Here is a 24,927-nt window from a genome sequence, read left to right as displayed (position 1 = left end):
GGAGGGAGAACGCGTCGTGTTTGAAGCTCCACAGTCACCAGGGCTGCACCTACCTGAAACTGTGTCAGCGTCTGTTATATAAAAAGTGTTCAGAATAATGATAAAAAGGAAGGAAAAGAAAAGGGGGGGAAAGAAAGGGGAGGAAAGAAAGGCAGAAAAGAAAGAGGGGGGAAAAAGAAAGGGAGGGAAAAGAGGGGGGAAAAAGAAAGGGAGGGAAGAAAGGGGGAAGTGAGGAAAGAAAAGGAAAAAAAAGAATAAAGAAAAGAATAAGGAGAGAGGAAAAGAACCCGTGAAACCAAAAATGAATAAGAAGAAAGAAAGAAAATAAGAAAAGAAGGAAGGAAAGAAGGAAAAGAAAGGAAGAAGAAAGGAAGAAGAAAAGAAAAAAGGAAAGAAGGAAAGGAAGAAGGAAAAGAAAGGAAGAGGAAAGAAGGAAAGAAAGAGGGGGAAAAAAAGGAAAAGAAAGGATGAAAGAAAGAAAGAAAGAAAGAGAGAAAGAAAGAAAGGAAGGTAGGTCACACTGCAGTCTCACCAAGTCTGCTCTTTTCAATAACCACCCTGGACAAAGAACCAGCAATGTTCCATGAGCTCAGAGAAATAAAAGGCAGCCAAATAGCCTGTAGGATTCTGGTTCATTTATTGAATACATGACAGATAAGACAGACAGTGTAAAATCACATGTATTATTTGTACTTTAAAAAAATTACAATAAATTACTGAATAATTAGTAAAAGCAGTTTTACTAATGGCTGCTCTCCAGTGATACAGGACAGAGGAGGCAGAGAAATAAGAAATATGTACCAGCTGTGAATACACACTGAGAATGTCACGAGGATGAATTAACACTGAGTAGCACACTGAGTAGTGTTAAATGGGAACATCCACGTACGTGTCCTTCCTACCCTTATACTGTATGTGTCCTTCCTACCCTTTTATTCCAAATGCCAGCCAAAAGCTGGATCAAACCTTGCCTTCAGTGCGGGGTCTGCTCTGGCCGAGCAGCAGCGCCTCTCCCCCTGGCCCTGCAGGGTCACTGCCTGCGTGCTGAGATGAGTTCATCTGTAGTAACAGCATTAATTCTGCTTCCTTGGAGCACACACCCTGCTACCAGAAGGGCAACTTCTAGTTTCCTCTGGTTTTAATTGATTTAAAAGAGCACTCCCTCAGTCTCCCAGTTATTTTGACTCTAACTGGAACGAGATCTAGTGTGGAGGTTTCCCATAGCGGGCTGATGGCAGAGGGCCACGCTGCTCTGAATTCTTTATAGGTATAAATGCCCTTGGATGTGCAGGAGTTTCTAAGAGCATGTCCACTGCTAGACTTCAGAAAGGACACACTGAGCAGCAGTGCATGGCACAACACTCCTGCACACCTTCCTGCCCCAAGCATTTGTGAGGGCTGACTGATCAGAGTATTCTTAGGGGTCCATCTAAAACCTGGACCCATCACTAGCTAGTAAAAGTGAAGAATCAGCAATAAACAGTGAATGTACCGATAGGGAAAGCCCAGCAGACCAGTGTGCCACTGCCCTGGAACACTGAGGCTGATTCACTGACTTCTAATTTGGGAACTTATTCCCTCATCATAGCCATCATGGGTCCACTGATTGACTCAGTATTACTTCTGCACTGAAGTCAAGGAGCTTGTGGCTTCCCAGACAAAGTAAAACCAATGGCTTTCAGATGATTAGAAAAGCAAATGCTAGAAAACTAGGTTTGTCTGAAAACTCCTGAATGCTGAAGGAGAAAGTAAGTGGTCGTACACTATGAAAATGCCAAACCACATCTGAAAGAAACCTGAAGGTCTGAGCAATGTCTGTGTTTAGATCTGAGGGTGCCGGGAGCAGTGGGGTACATTTGCTTTATAGCTGCTGAGTCACAGAACAGCTTACAAGAAGAACTTACAAGATTATTTATAGGTCAGGGTCCTATAGCACTCGACTACACTGCATTAGCTCTCGGACTGGCAGCCAGAGGTGAGCATGGTTTCAAGCCAGGCTGCATCTGCTGTGCAAGTTACCCAAGAACCTACAGCAAACAAGGGCAGGCAAGGAGCAGTTACTGTCTGAAATAAAACTTCATTAAAATAAAAGACAGCAAAAGGCAAACATGCATAATTTATGGTGGTAATTCTATATGTCAGGGGCTATTAGGTTCTAATGGCTCTCGAGAATGTAAATCTAATTCTGTCAGCCAGAGTAGCCAAAGAAGCACCTACACAAAACAGTCACTGTCAGAAGCCCCTTATGAATTGGAATCTATTGTAATTGTGTAGTTACTGGTCTCTGATTAAACAAAAAAAACCCCAAACAGAAAATACCAAACCATCCTGCCATCTGCCACTTTATCTTCCCGTTTTATCTCCAAAAGACAACTCCTGCTTTCTTGAGTTCACCCTGACACAGAGGAAAGTTCATAGTCACTGGATGAACTGAACTGCCTCTCTACCTTCTTCTGATCCTTGATTTTCTGGAGAATGTTGACCTTCTTCTCAAAGTAGTTTACAAGGGCTGTTTCTGTCAGCATGGAGGCCAAGATCTGCTCGAAGGAGATGGACCAGTCAGTGTCAATGGTGCTGCCATACCTGGCAGCTGCACTGCTGCCCTCACAGCCCACCAGGACCGTGTCGTCCGCAATGTCTTCGCACTGCAAGGAGCCTGTGCTGACCATGGAGTAGGAGGACATGGACATATCATCTTTGGTTTCATCATCTGATAGCAGCTGTAAAGGAGAGCCTTGTCCTTCCCCCGACACATCTCCTAGAGTTTGGTTTTCCTGCTGTGTTTTTTCAGGCTGGGCATCAATGCTGGCTTTCTCCTCATGGTCAGCTTGGGGTTGCTGCTCCACTGCCGAATTCTGACTCTGTTCAGATGTTGGTGACTCCTCTTCACTCACAGGATCTTGGGTATTGTTTGCTTTGCAATCCTCAGACTTCCTTGTGGGTCTGTTGGAGAACTTTTTGCCAACCTCCCCAATTCGCAGGAGGAGACTGGCCACAGTGGCGATGGCATGGTACAGCTCCTGCTCCACGGGGTCCTCGCTGAACATGTTGTAAAGGGTCTTGCATAACTCTATGAACTGTTCCTTTAAAAGACAAAGACCAAAAAATCATACTTCAGGCTAAAAAAAGTTTTCAGTGGCTGATGAAGCAACAGGCACCATCTCGAATGACTCATTGTTTATTTGCCTTCCCACCAAGTAAGTGGCAACTGACTCCACTGACTCAGAACAGTCTGACACAGGCAAACTCCCCTCTCTCTCCTGTAGTGGCTACATTGAGACACAGCTGGCAATTTAACAGGGGTGGGTTTTTTGCTGGCAAATGAACAGAGTAGTCACATATTCACAGTTAAGAAAATCTTAAGTTTTACTTCTATTCTGCTACTCTTCTGTGGTCAGCTGCTTACAAACTGGTTTAAGTAGCACCCATCAAGGAAATCAGAGACAAAAAAGATCACACCACTCATCTGACTCTTTTCTGTAACCACATTCTTCACTCTCCACCAAGCAGCTGTAACTTGAGGCAATGCAAAACCAAAAGAGTCAAACAAGTTTCTATGACCAATGGTATTATTTGAGACACCCTGCTCTGGAGGGAAAACACAGATTGCAGTTCCTACAGGAAAAATTGGTCTGGGAGGAATCCAATACATTTGATTGGTTAAAACAAAGCAGTTTGTCCATATCCACTGTGGAATTTAACAGAAACGTGTGGAATTAGAGGTTCTAAAGTTCACCAGACCAGACCAGCAAGGCAAGCTACAGGTAAAGGACTGAGCATGCTGGCACAATGGCTGCACATCCTGCTGAATTCCCCACTAAACTGGAAACCTTCACATGCACTTCTTACCTGGCTCATTTTGGGGAGGTCTTTAATGGTTTCTTTCTTGGACTCTTTTTCCTTGGCCCACATTCTTAGGTAGTATCTGTAGTCCTGTGGACTGGTACCTTTCTCCTCTGCAAGGCAAGAACAAGCCACCAGCGAGGTGGTTAATGGTTTCAGACTTAAAAAGTGAATGCCGTGCTAGCAAAAATCAGGCTGGAGGCAGGTTTTATTGACAGTCCAGGAAAGCATATACCAGGAATGGTGTGTTGTTTTCTGCTGGTTTATCTGATCCAGCTCAGCAGAGCAAAAATTTTAACAGTGCTGCATCAGCTCGACTTCTCATAAATGAACTCTATGAGTTGACAACTTACCCAACATGATTTACAAACACTGTGATCTTGGTATGTACAAGAGTTGGAGCAGTAAGGCATAAGAGAATTATTTCCCAGCTCACCTCCCACTTCACCTCTGTCCACAGAGGACACTGAAAGGTCTCCTTGATCAGCATGGGACAATGAACAGTTCATAACATGAGAGACAAGACTAGAGTGTAGTTTAATGGATGATGAAATTACCTTTTTCTGGACCATTCTCATTTCTCCTTCCTTTATCTTCTTGGGTTTCTAAAAAATTATGGAATTATAAAACAACAATTAATAACTGATTTTCAGCAATACAACACACAAAGAGCTTGACAACTCAATATAAAATTATACAAGAATATATTTAATAGAAGTTAGATCTCACACTCCCACATCGTGTTTAGAGGAGTGAACAGAACAGGATGGAAGCAAGAGGCTGATGGGATGAGCTGGATAAAGAGCCACACTCAAAAATTGGGTTGAAAAGCTGAAGTAGAGGGCAGAGCTCTTAAAAGAAAGGGTTAAACAGAGATATGAAAGGCAGCTAAGCAATGTGATGGCCTGAAGACAAGGAAGTTCAGTCATCCAAAGCAAGATAATAAATGGAAAAACCCCAAACCACTACTGAGCATGTATGTGACTAATACCTACACTCATCACTATTCACTGACTGAACTGACACTTGAGGAGCAATTTGCAGTCTAACTTCACAAACTTCTCTTCTGGTTCCCTACACTGTCACTAGAGTAAATAGGAAATCTTGGTTCCAACTCTGACTGTTACTTTAGCCACCTAGCACCAAACTGCACAAATACCTCTTGTACTTACTCATGTATTTTTTAAGCATCATTGTATTTTGGTAAACATTTAGCATGACTAACATACTTTGACCTCCTACTTGACAATCCCTAAAATTGTATTTTAAGAAATGCAGTAAACCAGTCTACTAACAGTTTTTCAATTCAATGGCATGCATCCTTATTCCTTTAAATTAGAAGACTGTGGAGTAGGCCCAGGGATCACCTACACAGGCCAGCAAGCCTAGCACCTCATCCCAGTTTATTCTGAGCATATTTTCAACCACAAGTTTCTAGGGTGAGATAAATTCCACTAAAAGAAGCCAGACAAAACCTATTTTGACCAGAGTTGAAACTCAATAGGTAGAATATTCTGAAAGATATTTAATTACTTATAGCACTTTATTAATTGTGAGAGTTTCACAAGAGAGGAGCAGCAGCAACAACTTCAGAGTATTTACATCAGCATAATGGTGCTGGTAGGTGGTATCAGCACCATAGTCATGCTCAGTGCATGCACATAACCCATGGACTGACCTTGAGACTCACAGTGCAGGCAGATATCCAGCTCTGAGACAAAAGGAGATACTTGAGCAGCAGAAAAAGGGGTTGAGGGGACAATATCCCAGATAAAACAGAAGAAAAGGCCAGACATAGACAGACACAGAGAAGGAAACAAAAACAAGAGAGACAATGAGACTTGCATGAAAAACCTAAATCATGGTGGGAGACAGGGGCTGGTGAAAGCACACTGCTCCTCCTCAGCAGTTTATGACTGTGCTTCAGAGCATGCTGTATCCTGCATGAAATGGGCACCGAGGAGTTTTAGCTCCAAACTTCTTCCCCATCATGCAAAGAAGACAGCAAGCTCAAACACACTGGCAATCTTAACACACTGCCAGCATGAGACCATGCCTTGCACAAAATCACTGTCCACAGCACATGGATCTCTGCTGCAACTCCTGCCTAAACTGAGAGGTAAAGGCAGCAGTGTTGCATTACCTTCTGTTGTCACATCCTCTGTGAAATAACTTGTGGCCTCCAAAGCAGATTCTGTTTCCTCTGGATTCAGAGCTGTATTCACAGAGAAGCAAATGTTAAGGTCTCTAAGGTAACTGAACAGCAGTATCACCCACTTCATTAGCAAAACTCATGAGGCATCCCATTTCAACTGCATGTCAGAACAGACCCTGTTCAGTAGCAGCAATATACAGCAATATACGGAACTAATCACTCACCAGGAGGCAGGTGAAGTTTGTAGAGTACTTTGAGTTTTTCAGTGAGGTCACCATGGTACATCCCACCTGCAAAAAAAAAAAAAAAGGTCAAGAAAAATAGGATAAAGAATCACCCTCTACTCACAGGTTCAAACCAGAATAAGTTCCCATGCGACAAGGAAACGCTGACTGCTCAAAGTCCCGTGCAGAAGCAAATCCACTCCAAAAAGGTCTATTTTGTTTAGCTTGAGGCTTCCTGTCACCCTCCCCTCGTGACAGCGTACACACCATTCTCTCCTTTTAGTTCTCTTCTTGGAGAAGGACCGAAACGTTTTTTTTGCAATATCCCATCTTCTCCCAGAACACCACTTACTCATTCCTGTCACGAACTCCTTGAAGTTGATGAGAGAATCCCTGTTCTCATCCAGAAGCCGGAACATCCGCCCTGCCAGGACAGGTGTGTGTGCCCCACAGGCCCAGGGGGTGAGGCTGATGAAGAGGTCTCTGAACTGCTCCATGTCTATGCGATACTGCTCCAGGTACGGCAGGCTCTGATCCCGGCGGGCGGCGGCGGCGGCGCGGTTGTTCCCCCAGTAACAGCTCATCAGGTACTTGGCCTTTGGGGGGAAAGGATCAACAGGTGGGATTATACTGCACCACAGGAGGGGAGACTGTTACAGCTCAAGAATAGCACTGAGTGAGCAAAGAAGAGACATTGCAGGGCACGCTTTATCTCCCCCATTATTCCTAGTGTTACTTCACTACAAAATAGTTTGAAATGAAGGAAGAGATGGGGATTTCGGGAAAAACACAAAGAACAATTTAGAGGGAAAAATACAAAACACGATTTCAGGTTTTAACAAAATGATGCTCAGGCTTTATTGCAAAGGGAACATGCAGGTTTTAGAACTAAGCCTCTTTCTGAGTCTATAATACAGTGCAACTGAGTTTGCAGTGCCTTTGATAAATGCTGTTGGGTAACATCACTCTTTTAAAAATATATACCCTGACAAATAGAGGCAAAGCCCTTAAGTAATCTTGTCACAATTACAGAATAAGTAAATGGAAAATCTGAGAATAAAAACTGAGGTACAGTCAATCCTAGCTCCCTGTTCTAAGTGTTATGTGACACTCCTTTCCATTGACTCCACAGTCTCTTTCAGAGTAAGTATCATTCAAATACTGTGAATGTGTTTTGGCCATCTTTGGGGGAAAAAAATTAAAAATAATCATTCAGATAGGGCCAGTCCTACTGGCACCATGTGTGACAGGATGTCACATTTGTTCTGATAGGTAACATTAAAAATTGAAGCAAAGTCATTGCTTCCCTTTCAACTTATTTTGCTATTTGTATTCTCTGTGTCAGAACATTCTTCCTCACTCTTGCTTCTTACCTTGAACACTACATACAGCTCTTCCAGTTCTTCAATAGAGAAACTGATGTCACCAGACACAGCTCGGACCTGTGGTCAGGGATAAAATAGAGCAAACAATTTATTTTGAGGGTAGAAAAATTAAATACAACTCACTGAAAAATCTGTATAACATAGAAGAGAAGAAATCAAGTGCAAGGAAATATGACACAGGATGGGAAGGAAAAGATAACCATTCTAATATCCCTTGACACAGGTCGGGAAGACAGTCTGTAGTCAAGAAGAAACTGCTGATGCTTCAAGTACTTAGAAAAAATATTACTGTGCTTATTTCCTCTTTGTGCAGACCTGACTGAGCAGACTGTGTTGCCCCTTCCTCCTTTTTTTATCTTCAGAGGTTTGACTCAGATGGATTGAAAAACAACAGTGAAACAAACAGTAGGACATGGGAGATAATGGCAACAGATACGGACACTGCCCTTTGGCCATGAACCCTTCTGTAAAGTTCTGTAATGCATTTGCATGCTCTCTAAATGGCAGTAAAATAATTATCTGTAGCAAGCTTTTTCTCAAAGATTCCAGGCAAGCAGTAAAACAGACAGCACTAGGCAATGGAGACTATGACAAGGCCTACAAGTGTTTGTTATCTTCCTCCATGCCACAGCTACAGCGCAGAGTTTCTTGATGCTCACAGCAAAACACATCTCATGATTGTGCCATCTGGTAGCTCATTCAATCTGGGAGTCACATACCACACTCTTCTTGGCTGTATCCTCCAGAGACTGGATCACCTTCAGCCTTTGTTTAAAACGCATTTGTTCAATGTCATCTGCCTTCAGATTGCTATATTTCTACAAGAAAAGGAAGCAGACCAGGTCAACTTCATCTTCTAAAGAAAAAAACAACCCAGCTTCAGTTACATGTTCTTTAACAAGTGTACTATCCCCTCAGAGATGATCTCAACCCACCAGAAGCCTTTTACCAGCAGCAAGATTAGAAAAAATTTGAGCTCTATTCCCTATTCCCCCCTGTCCTGCAAGAAAAGTAATTCAGAATTCATGAGAAATCCAACATCAGAGGTTTCTACAGAACAGCTGAAAAAGGATCTGTCAGGACTGACAGAAATACAGGTCCTGTACTGTGGTAGAGACAAGAGAGTAGACAGGTTGTCATTCATTCCAGCCCTGTTTTTTTATCTCTAGGACCCCTATGGGATTCAGCTAGAAACACCTAAGTTCAGAGGTTTTTCTAATGACTAGGTCAGACATTTAATATAAATTTGGTGACACTCTATGATAAAAAGAAACCAGGAACAAACATAGATGGCAGACTTGAAGAAGCAAACAAAATATGCAGTATAATGACAGCTGCCTGCCTGTAAACAGCTGGAAGGGGACAGGATGAAAAACAGGAGATAAAAAGGGAAATGATCCCACACTTTACAAAGCATAGCAGAGAATGTCAAACATCAGTTCTCTCCCGGTCTTTTTTCCATCATTCAGAATCAAATTTCTTATGAGTTTGTTTTCAGTATGAATAATGAGGTCCACCACTGCAGAGGTATTTCAACAGCACGGGCACCATTCTGGGATCACCTTCCTATTACTACAACATAGGTCACAGCTGAGGATTCCTATGCATGTGGACTGAAATGCTTCCAATGTTTCTGCAATTTACCTTACAATTTTTACCCTGAATTTTCCTCCTTGACTCCCTAGCACTGGCAATCCTCAAATACAAGTAAGAATGGAGACCTTTAGGCAAAGCAGAAAGAAAACTCTAGTCTGTAACTTTTTACTTATTTGCAGTCTTCATTTTAGTCCCCACTGGTGTTGGTGAGACTCTCTGTAATCCACAACAGTCAACAGTGTCAGATTCTACTCACATCAAGCAAGTGGAATAATGGCTTCAGCCTGCAAATCCTGAAGCACCTCAAGCTATGAACACTGTTCACATTCTGGCTGCACAAAGTACAAAATGGGATGTTAGGAGAGAAAAATCTCTTGGGCAAAAACTAAGCCAGAACCTCACCTCATAGGAGGTTTTGATGAGTTCAAAGATGTCGATTTCCAGTGGTGGGTCATCTCCACTCGTCAATAAGGCGTGCAAGTGGGGAATAGGGGGAGAGACACTCTGCCTGTTAACTACATTGTCCAGGTATCTGTGGGGAAAAAAGAGAACAGATGCAAGACTCTTGAGATTAGTGTCTGAAGTAAAGTTGATTTTCACCTTATTTTTGGGGTATCTACTCTTTTGAAAGTGGGCTTCTAGTCATAAGCTGCGTACCTTGCTGCACATAGAAAAGATTCCCATTTCAAACAAGAAAATCTTACATTTACGAGACTTGGGAGATACCACTTGATAAAGTTTTATTTTTCTAGAAGGCAATTCCAGACAGGGTCTGTTCCTAATAGCAGAGCAGAATTATTATGTGAATTTTGAATAAACAACCTTTGAGAGATCAAATTCGAACTGAAATACAGGAATGTATTATACTGCAAAGCAAACAATTCCAGAAACATGGGATTACTCCATAGCTGAGCTAACAATTTCAGCTGTTGTAGACAGCAACAGCAAACCTCTCTGGAGCTCAAGTTTCATCTTAGAGTGTTATCTGTGACCTGCTGTGTAATGGAATTAGGCAGAAAAAGAGGATGACTAAAAGGGCACTGTCACTATTCAGTTATAAATAAGAACAATGAATGGTACCTGCCCAAAATAGTCATGGCTTCACCTTCATCACAGCACTTTAACAACTTCTCCATGTTGGCATCGAGTATGGCCAGTGACACCTGCAGGATAAACTTGATTCCCTCATAGAAAAAACAGTCGACAATGACCACGGCACTCTCGAAGGGCATGACACTGAGGAAGAGAGTGAGAAACCAGGAAAGGGATATGGTGGAAATCACTCCCAGGTCCTGCATCTTTTCTGACAGCTGTGGAAGATACTCTCGTGTGAGTTCTTCAAAGATCCCTTGGTCCACCAATGCACCTGAAATGGACAAAAGAAACAACAGTAGAACTAAAACTGGTGGTATCATGGTACTATACCCAAGCTAACCAATTATTAAACAAAACAGTGTGAGTTCACTTAGTTTCATATAAGTCTCTGAGAATCAGAACTAAAATTAAGATATTCAGTTAATTTTCTTCCCCATTTGCAATAAAAACAACATATTTAGATAAAGACTATTCCTACATTGCAGAGCATGCAGACACAGAACCTCTCATTGATTGATGCATTTTCTCTGAATGGAGAGGTGGAGGATTACTGATATTATGGTATTTACACTAAACTATACTCTTTTATACAGACCCACTTCAAAAGCCCATGAAACAGTGCTTTCACTAACCTTTCCTAGGAGCCTATTTCAAAAATTTAATACATCATTCAGATGGGTAAGACCAAAACTCAATAATTTTCTTCTAGATAAGCCTCCTTACTACAAATGGTCCCTCCTGCTACCAATTTTTAGTTACTTCATCTTCCCTGTTACTACAAGGCAGTACTACTACCTTGGTAGCCTGTAGTGTCTCTTCCTACGTCTCCATCACACACCTGCGACTTCAAATGGAACAGGGTTGTGCTCCCTCATCTTTAAAATGCTTCACATTTAATTAAGTCTGAACAACAAAATGCTCCTGGGAGATGCTGGTGCAACTGCAGCTGAAAATCCAGGCTCCAGCACGGATTTGACAAAGACTCACCCACCACTCTTGTGTTGTAGTAGTCTGGCAACATCCGCTCACACAAAGCCACCAGGAGCCAGAAAGCCTCCTCCTCGTTGCAGTAGAGCAACAGCACCGACGTAACAATGTTCATGGCCTGTGAGCCAGCACAGCCAAATACACAGGTACAGGACAAAAACAAGAAGGTCTTCATGAAACCTCTGCCATTCATCATCATCTAACTTTAAAACCATGAATACAGAAAGCTGTTACTAAGAGTCACATCCCTTTCCAGCTCTTACTGGTATCTGAGTCAATGGATGCCCTTAAACCAATGTACTTTCCTGTTTTCAGTTCCTCTTTTTGTGAGGCAGCAAATAATATGGTGACCTTTTGTCAAGCACTTTCAGAAAACAATGTGACTAAGAATAATTTTCAGAGTTTTCACAAAAAGCTTGGTAACAATTTGGTCATAACAGAACATAATGAGAACCTCTAATACCACAGCAATACACAAAATGAACCTGAATGTCCACCAGGTTGTTTCATAAACCAGCAACTGGCTTCATTTTCAATATACTATCCATGTGCAACATCACTGGTTTGATTTAATTGCTCTTTTTAATGAAACCAGAAGATGTTTTTGCTGAACTGTGGAAAGCTCTGGCAGGAAAACCAGTAAAGACTCTGACATTACATCTAACAACCATATGAAAAATCTATTTAAACGTTGTATTCAAAAGGTATTTAAGAGATGTTGCAGCATAAGGACTTCTTTCCTACTGTCCCACCACCACATGGACAGCGTGAAGGAAAGACTGAAACTGAACAAAAAACTGCAGAAAATGACCAGGTCAGTCACGGTCACTGTGTCAGACTAACAAGTTTAAGACTTCTTTCTTACCTGACAGTACCCAATTGTTGGATTTCTGAATGCATAAGCTGTTAAGACTCTCCGGAGGGCAGCAATTCCCAACTCGTTTTGGAAGGCAGGATGTTCTGGCATAGAGCGGTGCAGATCTCGCTCAATTTCCTCTGTAGCGAGATTGTACTTTCCCATTGACTTTTCCACAAGATCTGCATAGTAACCAGGATGAGTCACCATCTCGTTCCAAGCCCCTGAAATGGCAAATATCACTTTACCTCTGGAGCTTTGGAATACAGATTTTATGCCCACAGCTTCAGAGATGAGGGAGCCAAGAAGCACCGCATGAACTCATCAACTACAAACAGATGTGAAGGTATGGGAACAAACTCATTATTAAATCACCCTGTTAGAGTCTAGGTAACAACACTAAAACACAAAGGAGGCCAAGCGGCTACTAGTGTCATAAAAAAAGTTATTTCATGACTGTGATCACTGCATTTTTGGCAAAAAACCCACCAAGAAGTATCATTCAGGTGGAGACAACCTGTCATTAATTTCTTCTGAAATGAGCTAAGATTCATACCTTTTCCCTTGAGATGAGCAGAAAGCTTACTCTTGCTAGCTGTCAAAATATCCAGCAGAACATCCTACCTGAGAAAAGGAGCCACAGCTCTCCACGAAGATTCTCTGGGATTCCTTTTTGCACCAGCTCCCTCGTCTTGGCAGTGCGGTACATACACATCCCTCGCCCATATTCAAAGAAATGAATGTTCCAAGACTCTTCCTTCATCTTCTCCTTTGCCTTCATAGGAACAAATATTGCTATTTTAGGAGATTAATGCATTTTTATGTTTGTAGGACAGGTGATTTCTGCATATACTCAGATCTGCACTTCCCATGAGAAATGCCTTGTGACATTTAAATCTCCTCTTTTTTGCTGAAGGGTGTATATGCTAATTTCCCCTGTTCTGAATCATTTCTGACCTTGCTTAAAGTCAACTTTTTACAACACTAACATGGGCTGTGCAATGGCACTACACCTTGCAAATCTCCACATAAATGCAAGCAGAACCATGGATTATGATGATTAACTAACAAGCAGAGATATCAGTTCTCTGCTCTCTTGATCCGAAGAAAAGTAGTTCCTCACAGCCACAAATTCACATCCCATAACACTGGTAATACTCATTTCTCAGCCTCTAGTCAACTATCTCAGGTGTGTCAGTACTGACAAAGTAAGCTGAGGGTTAGGTTCCACCTATGCAGCACTAACCCTGTGACAGACATAGAAGTGATACTGCAGGACTGACCTGGGATAAAATGCATTTTCACTCTTAGAGAAGACAAGGAAATCTGCAACCTATTGCAAACTTTTTAAAGTTAATTGTTTTACATTAAAATATTACTTACCCCTTTCGGTCCAGAGAGCTCCTCAGAGTTCCTTCTGAAGAGTTTGAGCAGTCCCTGTGAGGCTGTTGGCACTTCCCCAGCACAGAAGTTGACGGGTCGATGGCCGAGAGCAGACATGGGGCTGATGGCCAGTGGGCTGCTGGAAGGCAGCTCTGGAACCTCCTGAACAACAGAACAGAAAGTGTCTGAGCTCAGGCTGCCTCCTCCTCTGCCAATGGCCAACAGAGACAGCACTGGCTGGTAACAAACACTGCTAACACACTGTAAGGAGCATTGCTCTGAAAAGTTCCTCCCAGCTATTTCCTCAGTACCTCGCAACTGGCATCAGCCAAATTCCACTTCCACTCCCTGTCGGTGCCACATGGTTTCTTGGACGGTGTTCTCTGCAGGAAGTCAGAGATTCTCTGCACCAAGAAATCTCGATCTTTCAGATTGGCAAAGAAGAAGGTCATTTTACTTTTAGTGCTGATGGACAGAGGGCTGGGCAAGACGCTGGAACTATCTGCTTTCTCAACTATTGTCACCTAGAACACAAAGACAAGGACCATTTGGATCTAGCATGTTCTCCATTATCTAAAAAGCACAGCACAAGAGACAGAAGCACAAAAAAGACAAGAAAGGCCTGCAGTCTTAATATATAGCTAAGAAATCCCCACCTCCCTGAGAGGAATGATGAGATGACAGGCCTCCTCTGCCCTGCTGGCAAAACAGATGTAATTGTTGGAAACAAACATCTGGCCAGGAATATGTGTCTTGTTGAATGGTGTCCACAAGGTACAGTCTGTATGTCCATCCAGGCATTCATCCTTGGGCAACCGGAAAGTGGCACGGTAGCACTCATTTTTGGCTCGAGCATCCAGGTCTCTGGGGAAAAGTAAAGGGTAGTACCCACAGGTTTTTTTCCTTACTTGAAAAACCCACTCAAACACTAATGCTAAGTTCCAATCACAACCTTCAGACTGTAGTGTGTATTCTTATATTCCCTTCTCTAATTGAGATGCCACCCCTTATCTGTTTTTTCGGACATGCCTCACTGACAAGGTATGTCCTGCAATGCAAGATAAAATATGCAAGTGCATCTGCAAAACTTAAATGCAAAACTTCTCTGCTACACTACAGAGAACAGCCCCCAGTGGGAGGATTTTTTACAATAGAAATCTATGTTACTTTTTATAAACCTTCAACTTCAGACAAAGGGGCTGGTGTAGTTTTCTTCTTTCACTTTTTTTTACATAGGATTTTTGGCAGTTTCTAGTTGAAAAATCCTTCTAACAGTGCCTAGTCATGCATGAGAAAGTCACGAGAGTGTGTGTGAATTCAGCTCCAATTTGGGATGGGAACAAAACACAGTAGGCAGAGGGCTAATGGCTGAAATAAGTGATGCAGCCCCTAGAGCGAGAAAACCCCAGCGGCACCTGGGAGCTACAAAGTAATGCAGACTTATTATTACAACCCTCTATTATCTATCTTCTTTTCTCACTGCTGGAAACATATACCTTTTTAATGCAGAGATGTTCTTAAGAGGCTTCCTGGGCTTAGGGAGAGACTTGTCCTGCAGGAAGCTCTCGTTATCCAGCAGCTGCCGCATGGCAATGTTGGCCAACTGCTCCATCAGCTTGAATGTCTCGTTGATGTTGAGGAACATGGAAAAATAGAGTTCACTGTCCCTTGTGTTTACTTTAATGCACTCAGGGAACAGCAGTGTAGCATTTTTTTCTAGCTGGGTTACATCCACCCACTGGATCACCAGTGTAACTGGGAAAAAAAATTAAAAAACACGGTTATTACAATTTGAGGCAAAACAGCAATTAATCAGAAATGAAGGTCAAGCAGCTACCAAGCTCTCAGTGTAGCAACATTTTTCCCCCTCTTACAAATGGGCAATTCTTTTCTTCATACTTTTGCTGGGTTCTCCAAAAATACTTGGAAATAATCTTTGGGATTAACTAGACTAGAAATAATGCAGTTCCAAAAGGACTATCTCCCATCCAGTAAATGCTTTCAACTACAATTACTCAAGTTTTCATTAATTCTTTCCAGCAAATCAGCTCTGGACTCAGGAGCTCATGCTTTGTAAATACTGGGTCCTGGCAGTTGTACCAGATGAAAATCACCAAGGTAAAAATACTCCTTGGTTCTCTAACCCAGTCTGAGTAAAACTTGTAAAAAGTAATCCAATTTGAGTAAAACTTCAGCACAACTTGAGAAACATTTTGAAAAATGACTCAAGCATTCAGTATAAACAGCACTGAAGTGCCTGTGAGAGCAAACTATGGGCTGGGCTAGAGCTCAAGGATTCCTAAAAGGGAAAAAACCTGTCAGCCTAAAAAGGAGTTCACACAGAACATCAACTGCATCAAAAAGATCACAGGAAATGACAGAAAAACAACCTGCAGGCTCGTAACTCACCTTCTTTGCCCAGCAGGAAAGAGTAGAAACAGAGGTGATTGACAGTGAGGTACAGCCAACCCTGCCTGGGTACACGTCCCTTCCAATAGCTGCAGGAATAGTAATTGACCAACTTCTCCACCTCGGGCATCCCAAACTGCTTCCGCATCTTCAGTTCGGCCTCTTTGAATTTACCTGGATCCTCTTCGCTCTGGGGCTGCTCATTCTTGTTCTCTTCAGCAATAATGCCCTGAAGGGACATGGGAGGAGAGAGGGAAGAAATGGAAGGGAACCTCCCTGCTGACAGACATAACGTACAGCAAAGGGTCACAGCAGCAAAGAAGTAACACGGCACAGCAGTTTCAGTCCTGTCATGTCAGAGAAACAGCAAAGGCATGCAGAGAGGGCAGTCAGATCATGTGGGAGTCTGGGATCTGGATCTGCTCCTGAGCACATGCCACAAGCACTGATGTTTAACGTTTGACTGAGCTCCTCATGGCTGGCCTGGGAACACCTGGAACAGCCTGCAGGAGAACTGAAGTCTCTTTTCCCTTGCATACATGCTTCTTCAACGGGAAGAAGATCATCTGCCAGGAAGGGCAGAACTCTGCAATCTGTCAGATCCTGACTGGCCAGAAGGAAAAACAAATGATCACAACCTCTCTCACGCATAGAAAACACAAAGAATCTGACAGGAGAGCTGAAAATGACTCAAATTTCTGCTGTTCAATAAAGAACTGTATTTATAAGCTTGTACACTGGGAGATTTGTGGGCTGGGAATCTGAAGTGTGTTAACTGCACAACAAGCAGTCACCTGTCTGACTCGAAAGACAGTGGAAGTTGGGGTGCAGTTCCTTCACCCAGATGCCTTTCAGACCAGTGTGGCAGGGCAAGTACTTTGCTTGCAAACTAGAATTCTCTCTCCTGCATTTGTTGCTAGGTGAACCCTCGTTAAACATTCTCCCTGCATTCAAAGGTATAATCAGCAAGATTTTAAAGAGGTATTATATTGTAATTAGTAGGAGCATCATAAACAGGCTGTTCCTTGAGATCTACTGCTCCCACCTTTCTCCCCCAAACACATTTGTCCAGTTCTGACTATGACCTGATGCTGGCAATGTGTTCCATGACAATTTCATACCTATGTATGACTGAAAAAGATAAAAAAGGATAAGAAAATCCTCAAAACCGTCTCCTCATTCTTTCTCAGGATCTGCAAGTCCTTCAGGGAAACGTCACTTACATGTATCTTGCCTTTGACAAAGGTGGTGATATCTTCTTCATTGTCAAAGATGGACAGAGTCTGCAGTAAGTTATTCTCCAGCCACTCCCAATGCTTTGTGATCTCTTTACGAGATGAGCCTAGTTAAGGGGAGAAAGATGATGAGAAGAGCTAGGAAAAAAAAATCAGAACAAGGTCTTTTTTCCTCCAAGTTCACAGCAGGAAACTAATAATTACTGAACAGTGATCAGGATAAATCAAACACACCAACTGTGTACATGTCAGGGATATTTTATGTACACCAACATTATGCTTCTAATAAAATGTCTCCACTGCCACCAAGGATAATGAGCACACGACCAACAGATCATCCTATTAGCCAGTGCACACCAAACACGGCTTTTTTCCCCAGACAAAAAGCATTCTTACGTTCCAGTCAAGAAGTACTCTTTTATTCCTGGTATTCTGGAACAAAAATAACGAACTATCAGAAGAACCTTGAAATTTGAGAACAACTGAACTTTTTACACCTACAAAGAGCTTCCATTTCCCAGGGGCAATGGTCAGCAGGGACCATACAATTCCAAACCAAAGAGCAACCAAAATATTTACATCAGAAAGTTCTCTGCTTTCTTAAAAAAATACAAACAACTTCTCAGCAAACTTTATATCAAATAGTTAGCTGTCTTTAACCATACAGTCCACAACATTTCACAAAGGATAAGCTTCAATCTGTAACAAAATTAAAGAACTTTCCTACAGAAAGTTGCCTTAGTTGGCTGCCATTAATAATTTCAAAGATTTCTGTTTACTAAAAGGTTTCTTCCCCTCTATTGACAGCTATCACTATATTGTTGGCACAGAACCTCCCTGCAGAGGGTTTGTGTGTACAGCCCAATGGATTAGACAACAAATGTTTGTTCTGCTGCCTCTGTGTATAAGTTTACTTGACATCTATCCCAGCATCTGACAACGTTTCTAGAGCATGAATTATTTTGAGTAATACAAAATGGTTTATTTTAAGGGCACAGAATTAACAATCATAGAATCCTTTGTGGAAAAAACCCACAGGTTCAGCAACAACAGCAGGGGAATGCAGTCTGCGTCCTGTTTTGTTCCATGAGCTGCATCTCCCACCAAGTGACAGCAGAGAAATTGCTAAAATAAGCCTGGCCTCAATAACTGACATCTTTATAAGAACGACATTAGAATGACAGGCATGAAGGAGTAAAAGTCTGCAATTCCTACAAAGATGGCTATAAGAACACAGTGCTGAAAGCCTGAAACTGCATGTGTGACCATATTGCTGCCCACTAGCATGTACACACAATAAATTGCAAATAAAATATCTGCATTTTTCAACTAGAGAGCCATATACATTTATAACCTTAAGTGAATGCCAGTACTCTTACTTCCACAGCAAAATGAGAACCAGATATGATTAAAAAATACTTTGGCTGAAGACAACGTATTTATTCCAGTAGAATAATTTATCGAACTCCATTTGGGTGTTACTCAGCCCACCTCACTTTCCCAGGCTGCACTATATCTCAGTTTAAAAGAAACTGAGATATAGAAGGTATCAACTAAAACGCTCCTGAAGTTGTACAAAAATAACACACTCACTGAGATACTATAAAATTACAGATCTGCACCGCATGTGGCCACTAAATATTCTGCTTTTTCCTATGCAGTTTCTGACCTGCCATTTTGCTTTCTGTCTTTCTTACTCCCTGCCTCCACCCTCCCCAAAAGGGAAACTGAATTTCTGTGAAACACAGCAACTTCTGAACACCTCATCTGCAAAACTGAAGTGGCTCTGCAAGGGACAATATTGTGTTGGTTGCCTTGGGAGAAGGTGGGAACAGGAACATCTGTGGGCTTAGCAAATGATTCTTTCATGATCAGATTTTACGCCTCAACCACAAAGTGAGAAGTGAAGATTCTTATTATAAACAAAGTTGGTCTAACAAACACGTCTGAAGATATCTTCTCTTTAGCAAGCATCAAGACCTAAAACATTAACCAAAGTTCACCACCAGATATCAGATGGTTGCACCATTATATTCCAATACAGCAGTTGCATTTCTCAAGTAAAAGAGGTCAAGTATCCTTAGTGCTAAAAGAAAATATTATTCTAAGATATTTAACAGGCCAGAAATACAGAAAAAAATTGGATTAAGACAGTAAAGAGATTCCCCAAAGAGTCTCTGGCACCTTGAACAACATTACACGTTCCCATCTTGTGCCATGCTCCTGGTAAGTAAGTTTGGCACAACATTCACCATCCCACAGCAATCTTGGCTTTATCCTCTGAACAATCTCACTATGGCATTGCAAACAGGTACCTCCTAGAAGAAAGAAAATTCCTAACATTTGCAGCAACAGAACCTTTTGCAGAGCCTTCAGTTCCTCAGCTACCGTTTAAACATGACTGAGAAGTTCTGTCATTTCCGGCACTTTCCACTACCCCATCAGAAACTCTTGAAAAGTTTCCTGAGCAGTCACAGGATATTCTTATGTGGCATAACTGATCATCTGAACCAAAAAGGCAATGGAATAACCCAAATCCAGTCCCCAACAAGTCACGTCAGCACATACCACAGGCCACTGCCCAGTACACTTGAGAGTCCTGAGTCTGGTGCAGGATACGGTACGGGGCAACTCTGGCACTGGAATCCAAAACCACGTCTAGTGTTCCTACAAGGAGACCTAGGATGCAAAGAGGGAGAAATTAAAGCAATCCAATACCAAAACGAAGAACTGGGTTAAGTAAAAATATAGTATCATGACTACAGAAAAACGCTGATGCTCACAGTCTGCAGCTGTGATGGAAGAGCTCGGTCGAGAAAACGAAGACACACATCCTGTCACTGCAGGTAAAATACCAATAAACCAACTGCAGCCCGTCCCCCTGGCAATGGAAAAAGTTTAGATGGCAATTAAATGCCTACTAAACCTCATTATAATTCTCTGCCTTGCTAGGAGAATTTTCTAATGAAAGTGAAATGTATTTTCCTCTGTGGGGTTTCTGTTAAGAACAGTGATTTTTAAGCCTATCAAACTAAAAGACGTAAGAGTTTTCAATGTTGTATCTTTCAGCACCATCTATGCCAACAGCAGGTAAGATAACTCATCCAAAACAGAATCAAGCAGATCTAGAAAAACTGGTGCTCACAGATTTCAGGGATGTTTCTAGAAGTACTTTAATTAAACAAAGATGTCAGTGACTCAAAATTTGGTAATACAGAAGTTAAATTATTTTTATATAATGTTCAATAAAAAAGGAGGCACTTCCAGAGTAAATGCTGACAAGTCTCCAGACTTTCTAGAGCAAATCCATTTATTTCAATTAAGTCTATTTACTAGATAAATAAAATATCTAAGATGATGCTTTCCTTTATTATTCTAGATAATATACTACAAGCATCTTTAATGCAAATTATTTTTGCAACACCCTCATGATTAAAAGTTTTCTGACATCAGAACTTGGAAAGGGAGGATGGTTGGCCCCATGGCTCAGCATCTGGGAGGCCCAGTCTCAATTCCCAGATCCCATGGTTTGGCTAAGCCTGAGCAAACTGTACTCAGCCATATCTCATTCCTTATCATGAAACATGCCACTTCTTCCCCTTATCTCCTTTAGCTATCTGTGATGCAATTAATGGATTAGGAATATACCACTGATTGCATGTCAAGAGAAACACCATCCACAGGAAGCTCATCTGGCAATCCCTAAAACAAACACGTATACATCCAGCACAGCAGGATCTCAGCTCGGGCTCTGGGTTTCTTGTGTACAGTTTTAGACAGGATATGGATTAAAAGGTCATTCTGAATCCTTCCTGTGACTGTAGTGACCATGTCAAACATTGACACACAGACTGGTAACAAAACATTTAAGAACATGAGTCTGACAGCAACTTCAACACCTTTCCAGCTTGGCTGAATATCCCACTCTAACTCTGAGATGTCACTGTACAGTTCCTCAAGGAGCACACATGGCTTTTAACCCACTGCAGCTCTGGAGAGACTCTCTCACTGAGCTAAACCAGCTCAAGAAGTAAACTGGCTCAAAGCTTCAACCATTCATTTAAACATCAGTTTAGATGTCTCCAGAATAGCACTGGACATCACTTCTTCTTGTAAAACCCTGGGAAATTGTAGAATTGACGTATAGGCCTACATGCAACACTGCACAGATAAGTTATGTTACACCAAACAGAACAGTTAAGAATAATTTTGAACACTATGAAAAGATAAAATATGCTGAGGATGTTTATCAGCTGCCTCATTTCTTAGTTTGTATGTTTGGTTAACTGGGCTAATACAAGGCGCTGGCTGTAATTCAAAAGTGTAAAACGCACACTTTTGTTATTCACATAACCGTGCAAGCATTTTGCACACAAACGGGGTGTTTTAAAGGCGAGGGGATCTTTTGTTGCTGCTAATATTGCCCCTTGGTGGCATCCACGTTATTTTAACATCTGTCACAAACACGGGCTGTCCCCCCAACACACAAGGGGTACTTCCCACGGGACTGCACCCACCCAGCTTCACCTCCGGCCCATGCACAGCACAGATTCCACACCGCTACCAATCACAAACCACGCCTTACTGCCGTCCTCCGAATCTTGAAAAAGCACACAGAGCACACACACACACAAAATAAACCACCTCAATAATTCAAGGCAACGCGAGAAGGGTGAGGAGCCATTTTCCACAAGGGAAGCGCCCCGTTAGTAATTTGCGCTCCCCGGCAGCAGCACCTGAGCGCTGACAGCCCCGGCCCAGCCCCGCCGGGCCCCCCCCGCGCCCTCCCCGCGCTCCCGCACCCCGGGCCGGCCCGCAGCGTCCCCGCCGCGCCTCACCCGTGAGGCCGCCCCCTTTGCCGTGTCCCCGCCGGCGCTGGAGCAGGAAGAAGGGGTTGGCGCGCTCGGTGACCCACAGCGCGCCGGCCAGCAGCACCTCCTCGGGCCCCAGCCACATCGCGGGGCAGAGCGGGGCGCCCGGAGCCGAGCGGGGCCGGCCCGGCCGGGGCGGGAGCGGCGGCGGCGGCGCGGGGGGAGCGGCCGGGCCGGGTCACGGGGCCCGCACGGCGCCCGCCGGCACCGCGCCCCCTGGCGGCCCGGCCCCCTCACCGCCGCCTCGGAGGGTCGCGGGTTCGAACCCCGCGTCCGGAGAGCCCTCAATGACACCTCCCCGTGTCGCCCTCGGGCTGTCGGTCCCCTCCTCTGCGCTGAAAATACTTTTGCCAGGGAGGCTTGAATTTGCTGAGAATAAGGGGCTTATGTAGCAAAACATGGTCACGCAAATGAAAAATCTTCCTGCAGGCCCCACTGAAGCTGCCATTAGTTAAGGCAGGTTATTTAAATGTGCCTCCCACTCTACACGCTACAGCCTCCTCCAAACTGCTGCCCCCACCCCTGCAGGCATAGAATGGTTGAATGCTAAGGGTTGGAAGGGACCTCAAAGATCATCTAGTCCCAGTCCTCCCCTGCCATGGGCAGGGACCTCCCACTAGACCAGGTTGTGCAAGTCCTGATCCAAAGTGGCCTTGGACGCTGCCAGGGTTGGGACATCCACAACCTCCCTGGGCAACCTGTGCCAGCGCCTCAGCACCCTCACAATAAAGACTTTCTTCCTAATATCTAACCTAAATTTCCCTTATTTCAATTTGCACCTGTTACTCATTATCCTATCACACAGTTCCTGATGAGGAGTCCCTCTCCAACTTCCCTGGATATTGGAAGGTTGCTCTGAGGTCTCCACACAACTTTCTCTTCTCCAGGCTGAACAGCCCCAACTTTCTCAGCCTGTCTTTGTAGGGGAGGTCCTGTAGTCATCTTACTAACTTCGTGGCCTCCTCTTAAGTTCCATGTCCTTATGTTGAGGGCACCAGACTTCACAGTTCTCAATAGGCCCCTGGATCCACACACTGGGGACATGTTCAACTCTCCTGCCCAGGCTGGCGATGCTTCCACCTGCCCTCTGGGGAGGCAGGAACTCCTTTACCCTTTTTGCTGTGAACCACAGGTACCTCCAGCATCTCAGCCTCGTGAGCCAGCCTGTGCCCCACCAGGGTGGGGGGGTCCCAGCATCCCCCACCTGGCACCCAGTTCGTTTTGGTCCTTGCTTTGCAGGTCTGGAGCCCACACAAAGCTTGTGATCAAGTCCAAGGACAATCTTTGCAGCAAACAGTAGAGAGGGAGTTGCAGTTCCTTCCCATCTCTTGGCTGCAGAGCAGCTTCCCAGTAATGTAGTGAACCGCTACTCTTGTTTCAAAACCATTAGAGAGCCTCCCGGCAAACTCTGAAAGTGTTTCAACAGCAGAAAAGGTTGACATCTGCCATCTCTGTGCTTACTGCTCAGCTCCCAGGGAGGCGGGAATGCTGTGGTTTTTTTAGGCTATAAATCCTTTAACCCTGGGATGATCTGTCCCCTGTGTTAGTGCAGTGCCCTAATCCTAGCTGGAGCCTTTGTACACTACTGTAATATAACTATTTATTAGCTGGCTCAGCTTTCAGGGCTGTGCCTTCACCTCAATAGCATGGCCGTGTTTGGGAGCAGCATGGTCATTTCTGAAGGCTGGGTGTGCTTTGGGGAGGGCTTGAGCACTGGGAGAAGGTGCCAAAGGATCCTTCTCTGTGTTGCTATTGCTGATCCTGCTCACTATGTGCCATCATTCAGGCAGCAAAAGCTGTGGGAAGGTGGATTAGTGTCTCCAGTATATTCATAAGTCACTTTGAACCATGTGGCCTTTAGTGGCCTGAGATTTCTAGGGACTAGTACAGCAAATTAAAAAATATTTACAGCAGAGTGGGAAAAATCCTCTCTGAAAATGGATCTTTTAACAATGTTGTTCCACACTGCCCTCTAAGATAGATATATAAGAAATACTGGAGGGATTGGAGTCACTGGGCAATGCGCTCACCCTCCTGTGTTTTCAAAGACACCAAACTCACAAACCCCATATTTTTTAAACTGCTTTTTATTGAAATGTAGTACATTAGCAAACCCTAACTAGTCAGTATACACTATTAACATATCAGCATATACCACGTAACTACAATACAGTGTTATACTTACATCAAAACACGTCAACAAGTTCTGCTGCTGGCAAGCTACACTTTCAAAAGGGCTGGAGAGCTCTGACAGTCAGGAGGGCACCGCTTCACCTGCCGTGCCCGTGTCCCCACAGCACCCCCAGGCCCCTGGTAGCTGCTGGAGTGTTTAGGTTACCTGGTCACACCAGTGTGACCCACCTTGCAGCAAGCCAGTTGAAACAGACTTTTCCTTTTACACACAAATTGTTTTTTTTTTTTGTTGTTGTTGTTGTTTGCTGCAGTCTCCTGTGCCCAAAGGCTGGGGTGTCCCTTCTCTGCTGAGATAAAATGATCCCGTTTTGATGGATTCAGTGCATAGCTAGCCATGGCCTCGAGCAAGTGATCCTGGACAGGCATGGTCATACAGAGAAGCTTTTAGTATTTAACAGCTACTTGCAAACTGCAGCAGGGCTGACGGGACAAGCAGAAGAGCGATGCTACCACTCAGTTTGCTCCAAAAGGTTATTCCCCTTTATAGGAGCAGTGTGACAGGTCTTACCAGTGCTGGGAGGTAAGCCCAGACATACAGGCTGGGAAAAGTCTACCTGCTGATGTGGTGGCAACTGAGAAGGCTTCTTGTTCATGTAGCACCTTCCAGCAAAAGCAGAAAGCAACATGCTGGGATGTTGCCTTGCTGGGACTGCACAAATGGGCAAACAGGAGCTTTGCTTTAACAGCCCCAAACA

The 24,927-nt window shown here is 43.5% G+C and overlaps 1 protein-coding gene across 3 annotated transcripts; it reads right to left on the bottom strand.

Moving 5' to 3' along the window:
- Positions 1-615: 615 nt before the first annotated feature.
- TBC1D9B (TBC1 domain family member 9B) lies at positions 616-22,156 on the bottom strand. 3 transcript variants are annotated; one of them, XM_017827965.1, is made up of 22 exons: positions 22,007-22,156; positions 19,737-19,847; positions 17,157-17,275; positions 15,934-16,162; positions 15,021-15,279; positions 14,181-14,388; positions 13,836-14,048; positions 13,525-13,686; positions 12,766-12,916; positions 12,151-12,365; positions 11,286-11,403; positions 10,284-10,569; positions 9,606-9,735; positions 8,327-8,425; positions 7,596-7,664; positions 6,575-6,818; positions 6,223-6,288; positions 5,987-6,058; positions 5,522-5,572; positions 4,401-4,448; positions 3,850-3,956; positions 616-3,083 (listed from the first exon to the last, which is right to left on the bottom strand). In XM_017827965.1, exons 1-22 carry the CDS (start codon positions 22,122-22,124, stop codon positions 2,391-2,393), a joined length of 3,768 nt encoding a protein of 1,255 aa, XP_017683454.1. In that variant the 5' UTR covers positions 22,125-22,156; the 3' UTR covers positions 616-2,390. The 3 variants fall into 3 exon arrangements, with proteins under 3 accessions (XP_017683454.1, XP_017683455.1, XP_017683456.1); XM_017827966.1 differs by having other exon boundaries at positions 5,522-5,554; XM_017827967.1 differs by lacking the exon at positions 5,522-5,572.
- Between the last annotated feature and the right edge of the window lie 2,771 nt (positions 22,157-24,927).

The sequence above is a fragment of the Lepidothrix coronata genome, unplaced genomic scaffold (genome assembly GCF_001604755.1).
Source record: "Lepidothrix coronata isolate B3197 unplaced genomic scaffold, Lepidothrix_coronata-1.0 Scaffold144, whole genome shotgun sequence".
NCBI classification, from domain to species: Eukaryota; Metazoa; Chordata; class Aves; order Passeriformes; family Pipridae; genus Lepidothrix; species Lepidothrix coronata.
Note: the sequence above shows the minus strand (reverse complement) of the source record. Positions and strands in the feature narration are given on the sequence as shown.

What these genes read in the sequence shown, in the direction of transcription:
- TBC1D9B (XM_017827965.1), bottom strand. Translation starts at nt 22,124, where the DNA reads ATGTGGCTGGGGCCCGAGGAGGTGCTGCTGGCCGGCGCGCTGTGGGTC. An exon ending in TTTCCTGCTGGGCAAAGAAG is followed by an intron (nt 15,280 to 15,933) that starts GTGAGTTACGAG and finishes TTTTTTTCCCAG; the next exon opens with TTACACTGGTGATCCAGTGG. An exon ending in AGCTGTATGTAGTGTTCAAG is followed by an intron (nt 6,819 to 7,595) that starts GTAAGAAGCAAG and finishes TTCCCCCCAAAG; the next exon opens with GCCAAGTACCTGATGAGCTG.